The 22,155-nt window shown below is 36.5% G+C and overlaps 1 protein-coding gene across 3 annotated transcripts; it reads left to right on the top strand.

Annotated features, from left to right (window-relative positions):
* The first annotated feature begins 1,674 nt into the window (after nt 1–1,674).
* On the top strand, nt 1,675–21,653 carry LOC131146717 (uncharacterized). Of its 3 annotated transcripts, XM_058096475.1 has the most exons (7): nt 1,678–1,853; nt 1,938–1,979; nt 19,399–19,465; nt 19,580–19,650; nt 19,944–20,390; nt 20,468–20,693; nt 20,974–21,653. In XM_058096475.1, the coding sequence occupies exons 5-7, from the start codon at nt 19,950–19,952 to the stop codon at nt 21,492–21,494; spliced, it is 1,188 nt and encodes a 395-aa protein (XP_057952458.1). In that variant the 5' UTR covers nt 1,678–1,853; nt 1,938–1,979; nt 19,399–19,465; nt 19,580–19,650; nt 19,944–19,949; the 3' UTR covers nt 21,495–21,653. The 3 variants fall into 3 exon arrangements, with proteins under 3 accessions (XP_057952459.1, XP_057952458.1, XP_057952457.1); XM_058096474.1 differs by lacking the exons at nt 19,399–19,465; nt 19,580–19,650 and adding an exon at nt 3,438–3,554 and having other exon boundaries at nt 1,699–1,853; XM_058096476.1 differs by lacking the exons at nt 19,399–19,465; nt 19,580–19,650 and having other exon boundaries at nt 1,675–1,853.
* The last annotated feature ends 502 nt before the right edge of the window (nt 21,654–22,155 follow it).

Here is a 22,155-nt window from a genome sequence, read left to right as displayed (position 1 = left end):
CTACATGAACATACATAACATCATCACGGCCTCGTGTCGAAAACATAGATACGACCTTGTGCCGAAATCATAAATACATGGCCTAGCGCCAAAATCGTAAATACGGCCTCATGCCGATAATATAAATACATGACCTCGCGCCAATAACATAAATACGTTTCAGATATTAACATTCTGAAAATAACTCATTTTTCATATATTCGTCAAACTCAGTATAACATAACTCGTTTTTTAAAACACCTGGAAATATGTTTGCTCGTAAAATCAATCATATCTTTGATTCACTTCACATAAAAATAATGTTCATGCCACACATATGCCGTTTAAAGTCATGCTTCATATTCTAAAAATCATCATTTCTAACATCTCATACATACATATACATTTCTATCATAATAGCAGTATTTTCCAAACATACATTTCATATGTAATATACAAAGATAGCATAGGCTTTTATGAAAATAAATGTGCTCATAATTAATAATAACATGCATGGAAAATAACTGTTTTAGTTTATTCCCTTACCTGGTTATTGAGAAAGCCCCCAAAATATCCTAGGCCAACCCCCGTATGACTTTCTGATCAACACCCTGAAACTCAAAACTTCCAGTACTAAACATCAGTATTTTCATTCGTACATCAATTTCTATAACTACCATAAAGTCTAGTTTGGCTTATAAAGTCTAGTTTGGCTTAAAAAGTCTCACCTCAACCTAGGAATGATTTCCAACTTCGTTTTCCCAATGATCCGCTCCGGCAAACTCGTAGGGAACTTCGCCAGGAGCGTCGTGGTAGCCTCAAATCTTCAATCCGGCATAAAACTAGCCCAAAATCGAAGAGAGAGAGAGAGTGAAGAGGAAGTTTGCAAATGAATAAAAATCGGATTTTTCATATATATATATAGACAGCAGAATTCGTCGACGAGCCTGATCTTCGTCGACGAGTTCTTCATAAATTTCGTCAACGAAATCCACTTCTCGTCGATGAAATTTAGTCAGCTCAAATATCCCCTCTCGGCATTTTCTCGTCGACGAAGCCCTGTGTTTGTCGACGAAATCTTTGAAACCTTTGTCGACAAAACCCTATGTTCGTCGATGAAGCTTGGCAGCTTCCCTTCTTTTCCCCTTTTTCTAATTTCCCTTTCTCCTTTCTTTTATTATTTAAATTCCACTTTTAAAATTCAGGTCGTTACATCCTCCTCTCTTTATAAAAATTTTGTCCTTGAAATTTACTATTCTCATAATTTATCATCCTTTAGGCAAAATGGTCTACTTGTTTTATTACTTACCCTCACTTGTGACGGAGAAATACCGTGGTTACATCTCAAGTCTTGGGAGATTACACATATCAAAAGAAAATTCCTCACAAAACAAAATACTACACTACTAAAACCATACATGTACCTATAAAAGAAAACTACATATTTACTCACATTTTCTAATTACATTTAAACTTTCTGAAATAATTGCAGATACCTCTTTCTCATTTGCTTCTTGATTCCCAATAAGCCTCTTCTATCGCATGATTCCTGCACAAAACTTTTACCTGAAAAATCTTTTTATTACGTAATTTCTATACTTTTCTATCCAGAATACGTATACGTGTGTTCTGGTCAATTGAAATTTTTGAACCATCCGATTGACAATTTGACATCACGAGTCACATTCCTAAGTTAGCTTTTTCAATTATAAGTTTCGGAAAAATTGATTAGAGACGTCGTTTGCTTCTATTCGCCCGATCGCATTCTCTCTCTCTTTCGCAGCTAGTCCCACAGCGACGCCACCACAGCTATCACCGCCGGCGCCGCCGTTGCAGTGGGTTACCGTCGTCAGGATTGGCCGTTCATCTTGCCGGTGCTTGTCTTCGCACACCCTCTCTGTTCTTTCTTGCTCATTCACCTTAATCTCTCGCTCATTATCTTTTTGTATCTGTCACAGTGTAGGAGCTGCCGTGAGGGACCTCTCATAGCTCCATTACCGGTTAGTGCTCTCTCTCCCTCTCTGATAGATATTTCGTGGAAATTTTGGACTTGGATGATCTTGGCGATTCAATTGATTTGCTTCTCATCAATTTGTCCTTAGTTGCACACACTCTGGTAGTTCATCATCCTTCATTTGGTCGGTGGGAAAAGAGAACCAAAAAATAAACCCTGCGCGAAGAAGAAGAAGGAGAAGAAAATAAGAAAGAAATTCAAAAAGAGAAAAAAAAAAACGTCTTCTACATTTTCGCCTCGAATTCCTCAAGGTTTTGAGACATACATGTACCAGAACACTATTTTTGGGAGGAGGGAAGGATTAGTCATAATGGGAGTTTTGTTTTTTAGGAGGGGAAGGGGATTGGAGGGTTCCTCATTCCATTCTATTTCCTCTAAAACCCCCAAATCAAATGTTTTGGATGAAGCACAAGAGTAAATTTATGATTATCCTCCTCCGGTTTGTAAAACGCCCAAACAAAGGGAGGTTACACACTGCATTCTTCTCTTCTTTTCCCTTCCCTTCCATTCCTCTAGAAACCCTTTCATTCCATTCTTAAACTTTGAAACATAGCATAAAAAGGTATCCTTTGTTTATGATATTATATATATGTTTTTATTTAAAATATAAAATTTTGTTACCAAAAAACAAAAACCAAAAAACGAGTGATATCCTAATGGTCGCATACAGATATGATATTTTCTTGTTTAGCCTTTTGGTGTGTCGAATATTTCTGTTCTTTTTTTCTTTGGGTATACCTGATGGGATGAGCACAGTCCCTCTAGGTTCATTCTTGTCTGTTTCATTATCTTCCACAAATTTAATCTCTGTGCGATAGTGCTTTGGCAGCGGGATGAGATTGTCATTATATTCTGCTTTGAACATGTTTGGGTGGTTAGTCAACCCTGTTTATCAACATTAAGCATTACAAATGTATAATAAAAAAATAAATATAGTTGTTCAAAATAGAAGAACATCGAAACTCTGAATTTCACTTGGGAAAATCCTAATATGGAGCTGGAAATCTTCCATATTCCTGCTGAAAAATAATACATATATGTCATTGTTAGCAATTCTATGCATCTCTGTAATGATGGTTGATGTAAAATGGTTTTGCCCTCCCCAAATTTTGGATGTTACTTTTAGTGAAAACTTAAATGGTTGATCAGACAAGCCGTATTAGTATTGGCTATTCAGGGAGGAGCTAAAACTTTTGGGGAGTAGAGCCTATCATAGCCTTAAGTTTTTTAATTACTATATTACATTTTCAGAATGCCCACATATCATCATATATTATTATCTATTGACTTAGATACAGAACTTGAACAATTATCAAAACAGAAAGGGAAAATAAAAAACAATGGAGCAGTGAGTCTCTCTCTCTCTCTCTCTCTTTGTTCCCTTTATTTTCATTTTTTTTTTAAATTCCTAAACAAGCCTCATATTTTTGTTATTCTGTCTTAGATCCCCATGGAAGCAACTTGAGTGGGTACAATTCCAAAAACCCCTGCAGCTTTATATGTATGGGGGAGTTTTTGGTCATTTCTGCCAGTAGATCTGCCCCTGCCATTCATATTCTATGTTAGTATTCTACTACCCTTGCTGGATAACAGTACATCTACTTCCTTGTTAGCAATTCTTTATGACTGTATAATGGAAGGCAGCTTTCTTTTTTCAATTATTGGATGTTACTTTTACCAAATACTACTGGTCAGACAAGCCTAACTAGTATCATGATGGTCAGATTCTTTGATAGTGTATCGGACTAGTATAAGAATCGCACTGATATGCTGGCTAATCCAATATAATTACCTTTTCTCCTGATTTCTTATTCCGACGTAGCTAACTGAATTTATAAGTTCATTGCAATGTTGTGTGCATTTAAGGGGCCGTTTGGTATCACTGTCAAAAATTATATAAACGAGAACGAGAAACGAATACCAAAAACTAGAAACAGGAACTCAAAACTAGAAATCAGTAACCTATTTGGTTTACATTAATAAAACTAGTACAAATTTAAAATTCAATGAAAAAAAATGCTCATTTTCATATTTAAATCAAAATATTATAAAACTATGATTAGAATAATAAAATTACAAATCATACACATTAAAAAAATTACTGTACTAAAAATAGAATTTATTATAATTATTTTACTTAATTATTCTACTTTCAAAATTTAATTTACAATAAAAATTTTATTAGACATGACAATTGAAAAAATTGTAAAAGTATTTTATAATTGTCTTTATTTTATTTTTTAAAATTTATGTCTATTTTTATTTTAATTATATTTAAAATTATATGATCATTTAATTTAATTTTAATTTTAATTTGAAAGTGTATAAAATGAATAATTTAATCTAATAAAACTATTTCTGGATATTAAAATTTCTGGCAACAGGTTACCAAAACAACTGAAAACCATAAAATCTAGTTTTCAGTTTTTTGGCAAATAGTTGAAAACCAGCAATAGAAACAAACAGGTTTTTATAATCTGTTTTTTTTGTTGTAGAGAAACAGAAACAGAAAACAGGAAATGACAAGGATACCGAACAGGCCCCAAGATTTTTGTAGCTCTTAAAGGTTCTTTTGTCTTTAGTTGATGGCCTCACCAAAGACGTTTATTTTGTTTCACTTTGTACTAGGGTTTAGCCAAGAAGTCCCATGCAACATTTTAGATACCCAATAAATTTTATTTTTTAAATATATATTTCAATTATTTATTTAAGGAAGCATCTTTATTATAAGTTTGGGAAGAGGATTATTGTAGTCATGTTAGTTTTGGTCTTGGAATTTTGACGAAATTTGAGAATGTGATTTAGGGTTCTTACCCTCTATGTGAGAATCATAGTTAAATTTTAGAATATTGCTAAAATTTCAGATTGTGGGAGAGTTTGTAAGAAAATTGGGTTTAAAAAAATTTTAGCTAAAATTATTTGGGGAATTTTGAGAATGTAAAATAGGCTGAAATAAAGTTGAAAAGAAAACTTATGAAAGGGGGAAATTTTTGGGAGGTTTTCATTTTGTTTCTAAATTATTCACAAGCATCTATCTTAATATTTCTCAACATTTCATTTATAATTTCTATAATTTATCATAAGTTTCTGATGATTCTTTAAATCGAAATCAAACTTGTCAAAATTTCCATAAATTGAGACCCTTGTAATTTTTCATCAATATCAAATTTGATCCTTGAGCAGAATGATGCCTCCTACATGAATTTGGGTTATAGCATAGCAGGTGGCATGTTGCTATTGTCATCCCACCAACCACTGTTTCACCACCATCTCTGCCATTGACAGCCACTGCAACTCTAGTACCACTAGCCTCAATCAACCCCCACTACCAAATCAGCATAGCAGATCCCCAAATGTCAGCCAATTTTCCTTGAGACCTTTAAGTGAACATCACCAAGTTCAATTGAGGCCTAACCCTTAGATCGACCTTTCATTCCCATAGAATATCACCACAGCAGCCAACAAAGCTTTGAAACAACAACACGTTTCTACCTTTGTCGTCATCAGCAAGTCCCAGAACTTGAGTTCATGACTTTGCCACTGACCAATCCTTTAATAACCTTGTCTCACTCTCGGTCCATCATCTGCCATGATCCTGCGCTGCCCCTTTGTTTTGGCCAAAGAGAGGACCCACACCTCAAATTGATTTAAAAGGAACAGGTTGAGCCCGGCTTGGAGTAGCTACCCTGGTTTGAATTTGGTGACCTGGCCCAACCCACCAAAGCGCTCCAAATTGGTCTGAACCAGCAAGAAAGCAACAAAACGTTGCTGATGACTGGAGGGACCATGCGCATGACATGATTGAGAAATTGTGTGAGGGCAACATTGGCATGAGAAGGCAATAGAAGACCTGGGCAAGGAAGGAACACTGTCATGCCCTGCTTGGATATGCTTGTGAACGGAAAAGGGGTTGTGGATGCAAGTGCTACCTCTTGCTCTATGACAGTCACAACTGAATGCATTCTAGAGACCCTTCTAGGTACTATCAAGCATGCCTCCAGCCCAGATTACAATTTACAAGGTAAAGATTACTTTGCTAGAAAGGGGAACATGATGCCTGGTATGATTGATCCAACCATTTTATAGAACGTTTTTATCTACAGGGGTGTCAGGGGCCTCAGGGCTGAAGACAAGGTAAATATAGCTGGTAAATTTTGTAAGTGATAAAACTTTACGTGGTGGAACAATGTTGAGTCCCTTTGTAGGAACCGTTTGGAGGGATTTGATAATAGGGTGCAATAGAATGGAAGAAGTAGTGCTTTGCAAGTTTGTGCTTGTTAACTAGAGCACAGGAGGTGTACTCTAGACCCTCTAATCAACATGGTACGGATGTAGAGATGCACTTATGAGAGTTTCATAGACTCATTGCGAGATCTTTGTTTGTGGGCACTGAGTAGTGATAGGTATTGGTATATTGGTATTAGTGGGCAAAGATGTCTGATTCAGATCGAGTCAAATGGTAAGAATTTTGAATCTATTGACCAATTGTTTCCCATGCTGAGGATTTTTCTTTTTTTTTGGGGGGTGGGGGGGTGGGGTTGCTTAGCTGAATGAAGAGCAGTTGGAAGGAATGGGCAGAGCCATCTTGAGCACAAACTAGTGAATACTCTGGTTCGGACTAAACTTATTGAGCCAAAAAATTGGTTGCAGTGTTATGAATGCAACAAGGAGAGTCATCCTATCATCGGTTTCCTAAGAAGAAGAATTAAAATGGAATAGAAGGGGAACTTGAGCAAAAAGAAGCTTAGTACATAAACAAGTCATAGGGTGACTACATGTCTGAACCTACAGTCCGAGTGCGCACAGTTATCCATTCTTCAAGGAAGTCTGGCTTGAGACATGTTGACAGAGTTACTTGAGAGTACAGCAATTTGTGCATGCTATTGTCGACATTGGAACTGAAATTATTTAAGCTCTCTGTTGTGTAGAGAATTATTTCATGTGTGCGTTTACATGGACCTAGTGCTTTGTGGGATTATCTTCCAGCTCCTTTGCTATGTTTTGTTTCTATAACATGCATGTGATTTGTTATATCAGGGAGGCCATGACAATTTTAATATCACACAATCTATGATGCTTGCGTGAAGTTAATGTGCATCAAGGTTGATTGTGCTACAAGCTATGTTGTCCAACCCACTTTGGGTGTTGGTATGGATTCCTGTTCAACGCTGAACTTTTTGACCGGTCATGGAGGAGGTATTGGCCAAGGAGGCCTCCACATCATTTCAGATATCCATAAGATTTTAATCTAAATGTATGATTTTCAATAATTTTTTTAATTTTGACAATTTGATTTTAGAGTATGGTATTTAAATGTGGCTTCGTAGTTACGTTGGTGTTGGAATTTTGAAGAAATTTCAGAGTTGAATTTACTGTCTCACCCTACGTCCAAATGGTGCTTCCTAATCCACTGACTGTAATCAATTGATGCATTCAGTGTCTAATTCTTTGAAACTCTCTATCCAGTCAATTTTATAATTGACACCCACAAAAAAAAAAGAAAAGTGGAAAAGTTGTGCCGCAACTGGATGGTAAACTCTCTATTGAATTTTTCTTAGGCATTCTGCAGAGATGAAATTGATCCACTGCTTTTCAACTGTAGTTGAAATATGTATATTTTGTTTGTCATAGCATTTAAATGTCTATTTTCCTTGCACATGATAGACATTTGTCCTATACTTTGATTAGATGACATTTTAATACTTTCCAGTGGTTTGTGGTCCAGGTTAATTTAGTCTATTTTTAGTCCAAATTAATGACTTAATATATATATTTTTTAAAAAGGTCACATGGGAGAAATTTATACTCATGAATTTGCTAATAAAAGACTTGATTTTTTTAATATTTTTTATTATTTCTTTTTTGATTTATATAAGGCTTCGGATTTTATAGCTTATACTTGTGTTTTTAGGTCTTTGTTGTTGTGACCATGTTCTAATGGAATTTAAATGTGACTGGAGAAAACTATGAAGAAATGGAAATGGGAGCTCCTAGAATTGTTTTCTTTAATTTATATTGTGCCACCTTATCATTTATTCTTCTTAGAAGGGGGAAAATTTATGTCCCTTTTCCCAAGGAAAAATAAAAAACTGAAATTGGCTTATCTGGATATGCAAAGGCCATAGTTGGTTCTCTTTGAAAAGTTTCCTATGGAATTTGACAATGAGTTGTCAGCAATAGTTTCAGCATCCAGATCCAGAATTTCTTACCACTAGCAATGAGCTTGATTATTTCCTTTACTAGTAATTAATTTTTCCCAATGATACATTTGAATGGTATCATAAGCCATGAACCATGTAGACCATGCATTTCTTGAGTCAGTAACTACATTAGTCTTACAATCATGCTTTCTTTTGCTAAGTCATGGTCTTGCCTTGTAGCCTCAATATCACATTGAAGAACTGAAATCGAGTTATCTGGGTGTATTGCCATATTTAGCTTTCATGAAACTCTCTCAATACTCCTCCAGTCCTTCAAGAATCTAGCGTTGAGTTGTCAGAATTCAGCATCCAAAATTCCATAGTGTAGGATTTTGTTTGCTAGAATTTTTTTTCTTGCCTATCCCCCAAAATCTTCAGTAGATAATTACATTTGGCAAAGAAGTCTATATTATGTTCCATTCTTCATAATGCTCCCATTTCCAGGTTTTTTTTTTTCTTTTTAATGGAAAGGATGGATGTGACCTTAGTTTTCTCTTGATTTTGCTTGCTTCTAGGCGAGATGCTTGGACATGGACTCCAGATACTTGGCATTTTTCTTGTTAATTTAATTTATTCTCATTTGGTCCACGATCCTAATTTTATTCGTTTCTTCCCTATACTTCTATTTGGAAAGCTAAGGTTCTCTCTAAAGTTGAGGCATTTGTTTTGACTGCTGTTATTTATAGAATTATAACAAATGGTTTATTGCAGATAGGAAGTTGCATAAAAGCTTTATCACTAGATGTGTGTGGTTTTTACGTGTAGTGGTGTGTTTAGATGTCATCTCCTTTTGCATTACCCTATTTCTCGGTGCACTTGGAGTAATTTGTTTGATATTTTTGGTGTTCGAGGGTTGTGTCCCCCTTTGGAGGATTTTCTGATTCAGAATAGTAAATGCTTAAGTTGTGGTGGTGAAGATAAGATACTTTTTGTTGTGCAGGTTTTGCATTGGTTTGATGTATTTGATACGAGCCAAATGCAAAGATTGTTAGGGACTGGGTGATGTCTTTTGATCTTCTGTGGAGTAGCATAGTTGTTCTTGCATCTCTTAGGCGTTTAGCTTCTGAAATCTTTAGAGGAGTGTCCTTCATCAATATAGATAGAGATGAAAATCCTTTTTCATTAGTTTGTTCTCTTGAGAGGATGTGTTATCCTCCATTTGTATTTGATTATCTTCTTGTCTCTGAATCTCCCTGGTAAATTTCTTCTTTTAATGAAAAAAATCCTGCACCTTTTGGAGATTTTGGCCCCATTTATTTTGAAGAATTATAACAATAAGCCATCCACTATTATAGGTTATTTGCAAAAAGGGAAAAAAATAAGGAATTACTTAGGTTATTGGTCTACTGATATATGTTATTTCCAAAAGAAAAAATATATATATATAGAATGGTTATCGATCCTTGTTCAGTGTATAGATAAGGGAGTCCATGTGAACATTAAATGATATGGGATATTTGTAGTTTGCGTCTTTTGTATTTATAGGAATTGGATATATGTAGTTTTTTTTTTTGTGTGTATTTAGTGGCATCTGATTCTTTTTACTGATGATGCTTATAGTTCAAAATCTACTTGATCAGATGTTATAGAACTCCCTCCCTCTCTACCTAGAATAGTTGTTCTTGCATTTCTTAGGCTTTCAGCTTCTGAAATCTTTAGAGGAGTGTCCTTCATCAATATAGATAGAGATTAAAATCTTTTTCCATTAGTTTGTTCTCTTAAGAGGATGTGTTATCCTCCATTTTTGTATTTGATAATCTTCTTATCTCTGAATCTCCTCGGTAAATTTCTTCTTTTAATAAAAAAAATCCTGCATCTTTTGGAGATTTTGACCCCACTTATTTTGAAGAATTTTAACAATAAGCCTTCCACTACTATAGGTTATTTGCAAAAGTGAAAAATAATAACAATAAGGAATTACTTAGGTTATTGGTCTACTGATATTTGTTATTTTCAAAAGAAAAATATATATATATGAGGGAATTTATTAGGTTATTAATCCTTGGTCAGCATGTAGATAAGGGATTCCATGTAAACATTAATGATATGGGATATTGGTAGTTTGTGTCTTTTGTACTTACAGGAATTGGATATTTGTAGTTTTTTTTTTTTTTCTCTTGATTGTGTATGTTTAGTGCCATCTGATTCTTCTTACTAATGATGCTTGTAGTTCAAAATCTACTTGATCGGATGTTGTAGAATCAACTCCCTCCCTTCCCCCCCCCCCCCCAAACAATAAAAAGAGTAAATTTTCACACATGGATTTTTTTTTACGAAAAAAGGGGGAAAAAAAAAAAAAACAGATTAGGGGCTTTGAATAAGAGCTATAGACTAGAAGGATGAGCTACTCTTTACTCTTTAAGTTCATTAATCAAAGAGTCTCACTAGGCATGATAATACATTATGTATCAAGGGACTAGTTGAGATTTTGATTAAATGAATGACCTAACTTAACTTGAAGATAGGTCTCTCCCTCTATATATTATACAAATCAAATACATTCTAATGACCATAATACCCTTACTGACTCTCACTAATTAACATATTAACACACTTAATAATAATAATGAATGACTAAGATAACCTTTAACAATCCCCCTCAAGCTGGAGCATAAATATCATATGCTCCTAGCTTGTTACAAATAATTTAACACGAGCACCCCCCCAAAGCTTTGGTAAACAAATCTGCAAGTTGCGTATCAAACTTCACATAAGTGGTAGTAATGAGCTTTTGCACAAGTTTCTCCCGAAGAAAATGGCAATCAATTTCATTGTGTTTCATTTGCTCATGAAAACCCAGGTTGGAGGCAATATGAAAAGCAGCTTGATTGTTACGCATCAACTCCATAGACTAAGAATGCGGAAAAATTCTTCCAACATGTTCTTCAACCAAACAAGTTCACAAGTAGTGTGAGCCATAGCTCTATATGCTGATTCAACACTTGACCTGGCAACCACAATTTGCTTCCCACTCTTCCTGGAAACCAAACTACCACCAACCAAGATATAGTACCCGATTGTGGATCTTCGGTCGGAAGGCAACTTGACCCAATCTATATCTATACATCCCTGAATATAAGTGTGACCCAAATCTCGATACAGAAGACCTCTCCCGGGTGCACCTTTGAGATATCTCAAGATGCGGATTACTACATCGAAATGACTTGTCCTCAGAGAATCTAAAAATTGACTCACAATGCTTGTTGCAAAAGATATATCCGATCGATTGATTGTGCAATAATTCAACTTTCTAACAAGTCTCCAGTATCGTCTAAGATTAGGCAACAAATCACCTATATTTGACACTAACTTCTTGTTAGGATCCATGGGGGTACCAATTGGTTTGGATCCCAACTATCAAGTTTCATCCAAAAAATCAAGAACATACTTCCTCTATGACAAAACAGTTCCATTTGAGATCTAGATACTTCTATACCCAAGAAGTATTTCATCGGTCCCAAATATATGGTTTGTTACTTAGATTGTAGAAAATGTTTAAGACTCTGAATACCGTTATCATCATTTCATGTAATAACAATATCATCCACATACACAACAAGAAGGATCCTAACTGATGAAGCATAACGATAAAACACAAAATAATCTACTGCACACCGACAAAGAACAAACTCAAGTACTAGAACACTAAATTGACCAAACCATGCTCTAGGCAACTGTTTTAAATGATATAGTGCCTTCTTGAGTCGACACAATAATCTTGAATACCCCTGAGCAACAAACCCTAGTGGTTGCTCCATATAGGCCTCCTCCTCAAGATCACCATGCAAAAAGGCATTCTTCACATCTAACTAATGCTGAGGCTAGTGACAAGTGATAGCCAAGGAGATGAATAGACGTGTTGATGTAAATTTGGCAACCGGAGAAAAAGTGTTGGAATAATCCAAACCATACACCTGAGTATACCCCTTAGCAACAAGACTTGCCTTCAAATGAGCCACAAAATCATTAGGGTTGACATTCATAGTGTATACCCAGTGACAACCAACAATAGACTTGTTAGGAGGAAGAGATACCAAGTCCTAAGTACCATTGTTGCGTAAAACATTCCTCCACCCATAGTAGGCTAAGGCGTCTGAAACAAATTTAGGAAGGGTAGCGGATGATAAAGCAATAAGAAAACAATAATAGGAGGGTGATAAGAAGTCATAGCAAACATAGTTGGAGAAGGAATGTTGTGTACATGTGTGTTCACCTTTCCGGAAAGCAAATGGGAGGATCAACATTATGGGAAGCATAATCATCAGACGGGGAAACCAAAGGCATGGTAATAGAAGCTAGGGGGGACTCTCTTCTTTGGAGTTACTATTGTGAATACACCTGCAAATTAGGGTGATCCGGATGATGAGAAGGACTCAGACTACATGGAGACACTGGTGGTTGATTCAACAAGGACAACATACTAGAATCTAGAATCTGGAAGATTAGGTAGAGGAAGAGACTCATTTAGATCAAAAGGACTGAGTGTAGTAAGGTGTAGACTCAAAGAAGGCAATGTAGTGCGAGACTATAGCAACAATATCCTTTTTGAGTATATGAGTAGCCTAGAAAGACACATTTTATAGCACGAGGATCCAACTTATCCATCCTAGGAGTTAGTTAATGGACAAAGGACACAAAACCTAAATATACAAGGAGGTAGAGAGAATAGAAATGAACTAGGAAAGAGAATGGTGTAGGAAATTTTACTACTAAGAACAGAGGATGACATCCTATTGATAAGATAGCAAGCAGTAAATATAACATCACTCCAAAACAATTTAGGTAGATGCATTTGATAAAGTAAGGTGTGAATGATTTCAAGGATATGTCTTTTTTTCCTATTTGCAACCATTTTGTTGAGGAGTTGTGGGCATAGGATGATTGATGAACAATACCAAACTGAGTCATATAAATAGTGAATTGAGTACTAAAATACTCTAGCATTATCACTTTGAACTATTCAAACTAGCAAACCAAATTGAGTCTTTATTTCAAAACAAAAGGCACAAAATATATGAAAAAACTCATAATGATATTTTATTAAATATAGCCAAGTCATCCTTGAATAATCATCCACAAAGGTTATAAAGTACTGGAAATCTAACTTAGACACAATTCTACTAGGATCCCAAGCATCATAATAGACTAACATGAATGGGCTTGCAGCCCTTTTGATTGACTTGAGAAGCAAAAGGGACACAATGATGCTTTCCTAACTGACAAGACTCACAATCAAGACTAGACACAGAACTCAAATTAGGAACTAGACGTTTCAACTTTTCCAATGAAGGATGACCAAGGCAACAATGAATTTGGAGAGGTGTAGCAACGTCAGTGCAGGTAGTAGAAGGAGATAGTGGCTCAAAGTGGTGAAGTTCAGCAGCTTCATGCCTTCAGCCGATCGTCTTTCTCGTCTTCAAATCCAATAACCATAGAATCGAGGAAGAATGTTACTGAACAATTCATGGATTTAGTAATCTTGCTAAAGAACATAAGATTGAAAGGAAACTTGGGAACATATAAAATCGAAGGAAGAGATATAGAAGAAGTGGGATTTACAGTCCCAATTCCCTTGATGACAATGGTGGATCCATCAACAAAGTAACACAAGGTAAATCTGCAAGCTACTGAAGAGTAGAGAAGAAATTAGGTATACTTGGAATGTGATCAGTGGCAGCAGAGTTTATAACCCAAGGACTAGGACAAGAAGTACTAGATGATAGGCGTGTTGTGGGATTACTTGTTTGGGCAGGACATGCATTGGGGAGAGAAGCTTGTTGTGACGTTTGATACTGCTGGAATTTAGATAACTCTTCCTCTAACATAGATACTATATGTTGCCCCCCACTTGGCCCCAAAAGTGTGGAGTCAGTGGTGGCTGCATTGGCAACACATGAAGGTCTACAATGGAGATCCCAATGCTCCTCAATAGTATGATTACCTCGTTCACAATGAGTGCACTTGTGAGGAGTACTTCTACCTAGTCCATCTCTACCACCACGACGGCTCGAACCACCTCGATAACTTCTGTGGATGTTTGGTAGAAAACTAGATTCACTAGAATCACCATGTGTGGCGAAGGCTGTCCTCTTAGAGCTAGATGCAAGTGGGAGAATGTGTGCTAGAGGAAGCATGAAGGACATGAGATTAAACATCAGCAAATGATGGCAACTCTGCACTACTAAGTATCTGGGACTGGACTGCCCCAGACTCGAGTCTCAAGCCCACTAGAGCTCAAAAAACTATCATTTGCTCCCTTTGCTTTTGCATCTCACGAATGTTAGCAATCATAGGTTGCACGACATTAAGCTCCTCATGAATACATTTCAGCTCTCCAAAATAATCTACAATGCTCCTGTCTCCTTGTAGTAACTGAAAGTACTCCTAGGATAAATTATACATACATGTAAAGTTACTAGATTATAGAAGTTCGCCATAATCCCAAATCTCCTTGCATGTATCTAGATGCATGCACATCCAGGCAATCTGTGGCTCATCGAATTCCACAAGAGGGAAACAATCAAGCAATCTTCCTGAATCCACACTTGTTTTCTCTTCTCGTCAGAAGGATTAGATTGGACCAAGTGGTCAAGTTTTCCTAATCCTACTAAATAAATATGAACAGTTTTAAACCATTGAACATAATTCTTTCCATCCAACTTTTCAGTTGTTGTCTGTGACAGCGATGGAAGGCACATGTTTTTGGGATTCATAGACTCCATCCCAATACTCATAAACCAGCAGCCACACCAATGTCAAACAAGAAGAACAATCAAAACTAATCAGGACAACCACAAACAATATGAAGCAATGAAATGACCACAGATAAGGTGAACCACTTACAAACTGATAAAGCACTATCACAGCCTCACAAATCAACTTATGAACACTGCCACTGCTACAAGAAACTCACAAAAGCCTTATGAACACCGAACAACAATTAACGGATTACCATGAGTGCATGGTCCAAAAAGTTTGGATCTTTGAGCAAAAAAACATGCCCAACAGCTTGATAATATAGTCTAGGGAAGGAATCAGAACATGTTGGAGAAAAGAATCAGAAAAAAGTGGCCAGAATCACTCTCATGTGCCGGCATGCGGGGTTGGGACTGCTGGCACGTGGCGGTGCATGATGGCACTTTCCAGCAATGGGATTTTATGGGGTTAGGTTTTAGAGGGTTCTGTTTTTTGGCTATATGGTTGGTTTTCTGAAAGAATGAAGAGTTGAGATGGTTTTGAGAAGGGCAGCGACTAGAGGGTGTTTTCTAGCAATGATTGAGTGTGATAGGGTTTATGTTGGATCATGCTCTAATACCATGTTGAGATTTTAATTAAATGAATGACCTAACTTAACTTGAAGATTGGTCTCTCCCTCTATTTATAATACAAATCAATTACATTCTAATGACCATAATACCCTTACTAACTCACTAATTAACATACTAACACAGTAACACAATAATAATACTAAAAGACTAGAATAACCTTTTAATAGGATTCTTTAGAAATGGTCATGCAGGATTCTGGAAAATTTAAGGGTTTACTATTATGTTTGAGTTGATGACTTTTTCTAATTTTTGACAAGGGATTCAAAGCATAGTTATTAAGGGTGCAGTGTATTGAAGTGCAAGGGCTGCTTGGGACTAAGAAGTGCATAGGGCACATGGTCAGTGTGCTTGAAGAGAGCAAGGGCTAAGAAACATTCATTGGGCAAAATGTGATATGGACATGGTGATGTGGAAAATTCTGAAAACTAGCATGCAACACGATAGTGACATGTCATAATTAATTAAAATGCGTGTGTACTGCGCCGGGGGTGGGGGTGGGGGTGGGTGGTGTTACTTGCACTAGGTGTAGTCTTGCTATGCTTGTGCCTGTCAATAATTTTTTTTGTAGGATCCACATTTTTATAAATCACTCTGTTGAACTAGACACCCTAATTATTCCTGTTGCTTTCCTCAAAAAATAAATCAATGGGACAAAAATGCAAATCTGGAGTGATATTTAGATGACAAAATTCCTAGTCTTTGATTGCCTGGATATTTAAAATGCATAAGCATAGAAAGTTATACACTTGGCGTAAGTGTATTATCTGTGTGTGCGTGTGTAAACTTTATAAGCATGATAATCATACATGTTTCACAAATAAAATTTCTTTCATGCGCATTCATAAATTTAATATTATACATTCATAGTTCAAGATAGAGATTGTTGTAGATTCTGAGGTTTTTAGGAGCATTGTATGCATAGACACACACACCCACACAAAATCACACATATTTTTGTATCTGTGTGAGAGAGGCTGAATTCAAATGTCTTAAGTTTAAACAAGTTTTGTCAAATTTCACGAGCTCAAATGAGCTTTGTATTCTTGTAAGACTCCAAATTTTGGAAACAACAATAACCAAGCTTTTAAGTCGCACTAAATTGGGTTTGACTATGTGAATGATGTGGATCCTATTCTGTCATTAAGCACAGTCAAGGACAATATTCTCAAGAAGTTGGACTCTTGCTAAATTCTTTCTTTCTACTTTGGCACAAGTCACTTTTGGTCGACTCACCTCCCTTCTATAGCCTTTATTGTCAACTAAATCACACCTTTTTTTTCCCCTAAGTAGAGCATTATTTGGTTTAATGTATATAAAAAATTTTGGATAGCAAAAGAAGAAATTTCATTGATAGATTAAGAATTTACATAAGAGAGAATAAGACGTCTCCCTATAAAAATCTGGAACAAACCGGAAGGAAAATATAAAAACAGAAAAAGAATGAAAAAGTAAACAAACAAAACCACAACTCCCAAAATCAGTCAGTGCTAATCTCGCTGAACATCCAAAAAGCTCACTCCATTGAAAACCCCAAACCCAACACACCACAAGGATGCCATGTAGTGAATCTTTTCTCAAACCAGCTGCCGATTCAACTTTTCCCCAGAAGAGATTCGTGGATTATGTTCCATTCGCTACACTGCAAAGAAGCCGAATTTCCATAATGCAGCCCTGTAACCATCTAGCTGCCCATTCCCTTATTCTTTTATGAGTGGTACACCTACCATATCATGGATGTGTTCCGTACTTTATGTTTTGGAGTGATGTCACTCATCAACTCAACGTTCTTTTTTCAGCCATATTTACTTTGGAGCCAGGCCAAAATGTCTGATGGCTTAATGTTTATGAACACCCCCCATCCCAAAAAAAGCAACCAAGATGTGTATATATATATATATATATTGTAAAATATGTGTGTAGCTTCTCTCGAGATATGAGTCCTAAGTGTGTGTAAGTCAAGACTTCTCACAAGCTACTTAGACTTGACTCAACTTGATTCTACTCGAGTTCGAGAGCTGATCGAGTATCTTAACGAGTCTAGTTTAAGCTCCATAATACTACTCGCAAGCCTAATTGAGCCTAATCAAGCTTTTAATTTTATTGTTTTTATTTATTTAAGTCATCAATATATTTAATACTATCTATTCATTATATACTTTATATAGGTATTTAATATTAATTTATAATCAAATCAAGCTTGAGTTTTAATATCTTGCAGCTGAGTCGAGTTATGAGCTTGAGATTTTTGAGTTGAGTCAAGTTCGAGTATCCCATTGTGTTAACGCCACTCAACTCGAACACATAGGGTGTCTGACCATGACCTAGAAGCAGTGTTTTTAAAGGCATTTTTGAGGTGCGCCGTGAGGCGTTTACTGCTAGAATGCACTGAGGCATAGTTCAAAAGGCGAAAATCCTGCTATGCATACGCTTTCTGGCTCAGAGCATTCACCTTCACTGAAAAAACACACTTTTTTATGGCTCAAAGAGGAAAGATCATGCATTCTGGGACCAGCTCTTAACTTTAATAATATAAAAAAAATTAAAAAGAAACTGCAAAGCAGGACAGACAGGCCCTTTCATTCTTGCTTCTATCAATAAATGTGGATGAAGAATCGAATGATCAAAGACTCCTCCCTTCGACAAAGGGCCATTGTCATCTTCTTTGACAAGCTCCTCTGATGGAATGATTGCTCTGCCACCTCTATCTAGCTGTTCATCTCTTTCACTCTCTCGTTCTCCCTCTGTGATGAGATAATTGGGTCGTCTTCGAGTGTCTCTCACTCTCATCTCGAGTTTCTCTCTCTCATTTTTACTGTCTCTTTCTCGGCTTGAGATCCTTTTCGATGGAGGTAGTGGACTTCGGAGAGAAGATGGCGCGAGAGAGGCAACCAGAAAAGCGATATTTTCTTAACTGGGTGGGAAGGCGACCTGCAAGAAGGACACGTGACTGTGGAAAGGCCATGTGACTGTAGCATTATACTTGCAGGAATAAAGTGTATGGGCAATAAAGACAGCTTTGGTTAATGTATTTTGATTTTTGTTAAACTATTTTAATAGGTTTAAATTCATACAACAAAATTTATAATTTATCTGAATAAATTTCATATTATTTTTTGTGTATGTAATTTAAAATCTCAAAAGGCTTATGCTCAACACCCACCCTGAGGACAGGGGTAACACACCTCACCTTACACCTTCACCTTTTAAAACACTGCCTAGAAGTGCCAAAAAATAAAAATTATTGTATATATTTTCCAACATGTGGTGAGCATATGTCTGGGTTTAACCAAGATGTGAAACAGGGTCATGCATGTATACTGATGCCCAAATGGTTTTGAACTTTTTGTGCTGCTTAGGGGGTGTATTAAGTCAGTTCATAATTATTAGAATTACCTTATTGACTAATAATTTAGTTAAATGATTTTGTAGCTTTAATTTTTTAATGTATTTAGAAAATATTTATATTGGCATAAGTTATGGCCTATGGGGTTAATTAAGTACAGAATTTTTATGAGAATTTGTATATTTGGCCAAATTTTGGCTAAGACCTTTTGGAGCTTTCTTAATTTTGCTCTCTAATAATTTTTTGCTGCATTAATTTTTCTAAAAAGCTTTGGTTTTGATGGGATTTATTCCTACCTGAAATAGGAAGAGCCAAATTACGGTAAAACTTCTTCAAATTTGCTCTTGGCAAGGCAGTGACTGTTCACTTTTTTATCCTATGTGAATTTGATTTATTAAGTACTTTAATGAATACAATGGGGTGGGGTGGGGGGGGGGGGGGTATTTCCTTATTTACATGTAAAATCATAAGTACACAGAAAGGAAAGACTAAAAGTGACATGTAATTGCCTAATTGGTTGATTTTACTTTTAAGATTGTGCTGGAGAGAGGAGATAAGCAGCTAATTTTGCTGGAGAGACTGAGAGAACAATATCAAGCAGGTGCACCTCTTTTGTGCTTGGTTCTTGGACCAATGACATGCTTTTGATCTCTCTAAGCTATTCATTTTGCTGGAAACAAGACAATAAGTAATAGCTACACCTTTTTTGTGGCAGGCATATGGGCTAAAGGTGCACATCTTGTGTAGGTTGCCCCACTTGAGGCTACCTCAGGCCTTGGCACTTCAGTGAGCTTTCTAGCCAACTTAATTTGAGGAAATATTCGAGGGCCATTAACATAGTAATGCTTATTTGAAATGTTACCCCCTCAACCTCTAACAAATTAATATTGTTTTTGGTTTCTATATTTTTTCAGTTGTGTTATAGTTAGTTGGGAAGGAGGGCTGCTCTCCCCTTCCCCTGATCATGGCTGTGTCCTTTGCTCTGTATATTTTATTTCTTTTCAAAAGAGAATCATTATGGATCTAGTTATGAAATGACAAAACAAAGACTTGCAAACTAATATTCAGTTTAACTACAGCTTGTCATGGAGAGTTCTGATGATGAGAAGGATGCAGTCTTTCAGAATCATATACCAAAAGAACTTGGTCATAGTTTAACACCTAATGGTACAAAATTTGTGGATGAAGTACTCAATGGCCAAAATGAGCGGTGTTTGGAGAATTTTCGTATGGATAAGCATGTTTTCTACAAGTTATGTGATATTTTGCAAGCCAAAGGACTATTACGTCACACAAATCGAATAAAGATTGAGGAACAGTTGGCAATATTCTTGTTCATAATAGGCCATAATCTGCGAACTCGAGCTGTGCAAGAGCTATTTCGATATTCAGGAGAAACAATTAGTCGCCATTTCAACAATGTTCTAAATGCAATCATGGCCATATCATTGGATTTCTTTCAGCCTCCTGGTTCAGATATTCCACCAGAAGTTCTAAGGGACCCCAGATTCTATCCATACTTTAAGGTAATCCATTGGTAGTTGGCTTCGGTCAGTATTTTTGTTTTAGATGAGTTGCATCTGACTTTTGATTGTTCTGGTAGGATTGTGCAGGAGCAGTTGATGGCATACACATTCCAGTGATGGTGGGTGTTGATGAGCAAGGACCTTTTCGTAATAAAAATGGATTTCTTTCACAAAATGTTCTGGCAGCTTGCTCATTTGACCTGAAGTTTCATTATGTTCTAGCTGGCTGGGAAGGTTCAGCTGCAGATTTGCGAGTTTTAAATTCTGCACTCACAAGACGTAACAAATTGCAGGTCCCTGAAGGTATCATCTTTTTCTCAATACATCTCCACAGCCTGCTGAAGAGTTGCTTAGGCTACTAAAATGAAATGACATCTGCCTTTTGTTTTGTTGCATTTTGAAAGGAAAAATTACATGGATACATTTTTTGTGTCTTGAGAGAGAGAGAGAGAGAAAGCAATAGCTTTTATTCCCTTTATTTTCTAGAACTCCCCTTGAATTTTTAATAGCTTCATTTGCCTATATTTTGTAGAACTCCCTTGAATTCTCTGTTGTTGATAAACGAAGGTGCTGGATGATCCAGGTAAATACTACCTTGTAAGTAGCAAGTATGCAAATATCCCAGGCTTCATTGCCCCATATCACGGTGTATCCCTATCCCAGTACTTGAATGAATTTGGTGGTGGTCTTCATCCCCAAGATGCTAAAGAGCTTTTTAATCATCGGCATTCGGTGTTACAGAGTGCCACAGATCGGACTTTCGGAGCTTTAAAGGCTCGCTTCCCTATTTTGATGTCAGCTCCTCCATACCCATTGCAAACGCAGGTGAAGTTGGTTGTGGCAGCATGTGCCATACACAATTACATCCGTAGAGAGAAACCAGATGATTGGCTTTTCAAACTGTATGAACAGGAACAGGAAACTCTTGCAGATATGGAAGAGTCGTTGCAACCATTGGATGCACAACAGCTGATGATGCATGCTGAGAACCAAGCTCTTGACATGGCTTTTGAAGTGGAACAGCTTGAAGCTTCTTCACGGCTGCGGGACTCTATTGCAGCTGAGATGTGGGATGATTATATTCGTGATTTTCCGATCATGTAAAGGTTTTGTTTTTGAAATTTTGGCTGTGCGCGCTGCACTTTTGTTAATACGAAGGTGTATATCATTATTTTTTTTTTTTACAAATATTTGATGAAGTTGTACTTTGAAACTATAATGTAGGAGGGCAATGAAGTAAGATAAGAACTACAGTTCTGTACATTTTTTTCTCTCCTTTTCTCCCTTCAATCTTCTTTTCAATTTTATTTTTATCTCCTGACTTGCGGACTTAGGAAGACCATGTCCGGAGATAAGATGTCATGCCCGTGAATGGATTGCAAAATACATAAGAACATCTGTGAGGGCATAATGAGTTTTTAGAGAATCGTTTATGCATCTTACAGCGTTGAATGAATTAAACGTGCCTATAAATAAATTTCAGTTAACACTTTTTGAGAAAACAGGGAACGAAAGGCTATAGATGAGAAATTAGTGGGGGTGATGCATTATGGTTGCACAAGGCTTGAACTCTTCTGTTGTTGATACTAGTTATAATTATTGCATAATAGATGTATAATGTAGGACAAGTAATAGGAGGGAAGTAGCAGTAGTAGTAGAAGAAAGAAGGGCAGGAATGGAGAACAGAACAAACATGAGAAAGGATGAAGCATATATAATATTATTGCTTTGCAGTTTTGAGGAGGAGCATTGGAAGCATTGAAAG

This window comes from Malania oleifera, chromosome 13 (assembly GCF_029873635.1).
Source record: "Malania oleifera isolate guangnan ecotype guangnan chromosome 13, ASM2987363v1, whole genome shotgun sequence".
Classification (NCBI taxonomy): domain Eukaryota; kingdom Viridiplantae; phylum Streptophyta; class Magnoliopsida; order Santalales; family Ximeniaceae; genus Malania; species Malania oleifera.
Note: the sequence above shows the minus strand (reverse complement) of the source record. Positions and strands in the feature narration are given on the sequence as shown.

What these genes read in the sequence shown, in the direction of transcription:
- LOC131146717 (XM_058096476.1), top strand. Translation starts at nt 19,950, where the DNA reads ATGGAGAGTTCTGATGATGAGAAGGATGCAGTCTTTCAGAATCATATA. An exon ending in GATTCTATCCATACTTTAAG is followed by an intron (nt 20,391 to 20,467) that starts GTAATCCATTGG and finishes TTGTTCTGGTAG; the next exon opens with GATTGTGCAGGAGCAGTTGA. An exon ending in CAAATTGCAGGTCCCTGAAG is followed by an intron (nt 20,694 to 20,973) that starts GTATCATCTTTT and finishes TGGATGATCCAG; the next exon opens with GTAAATACTACCTTGTAAGT.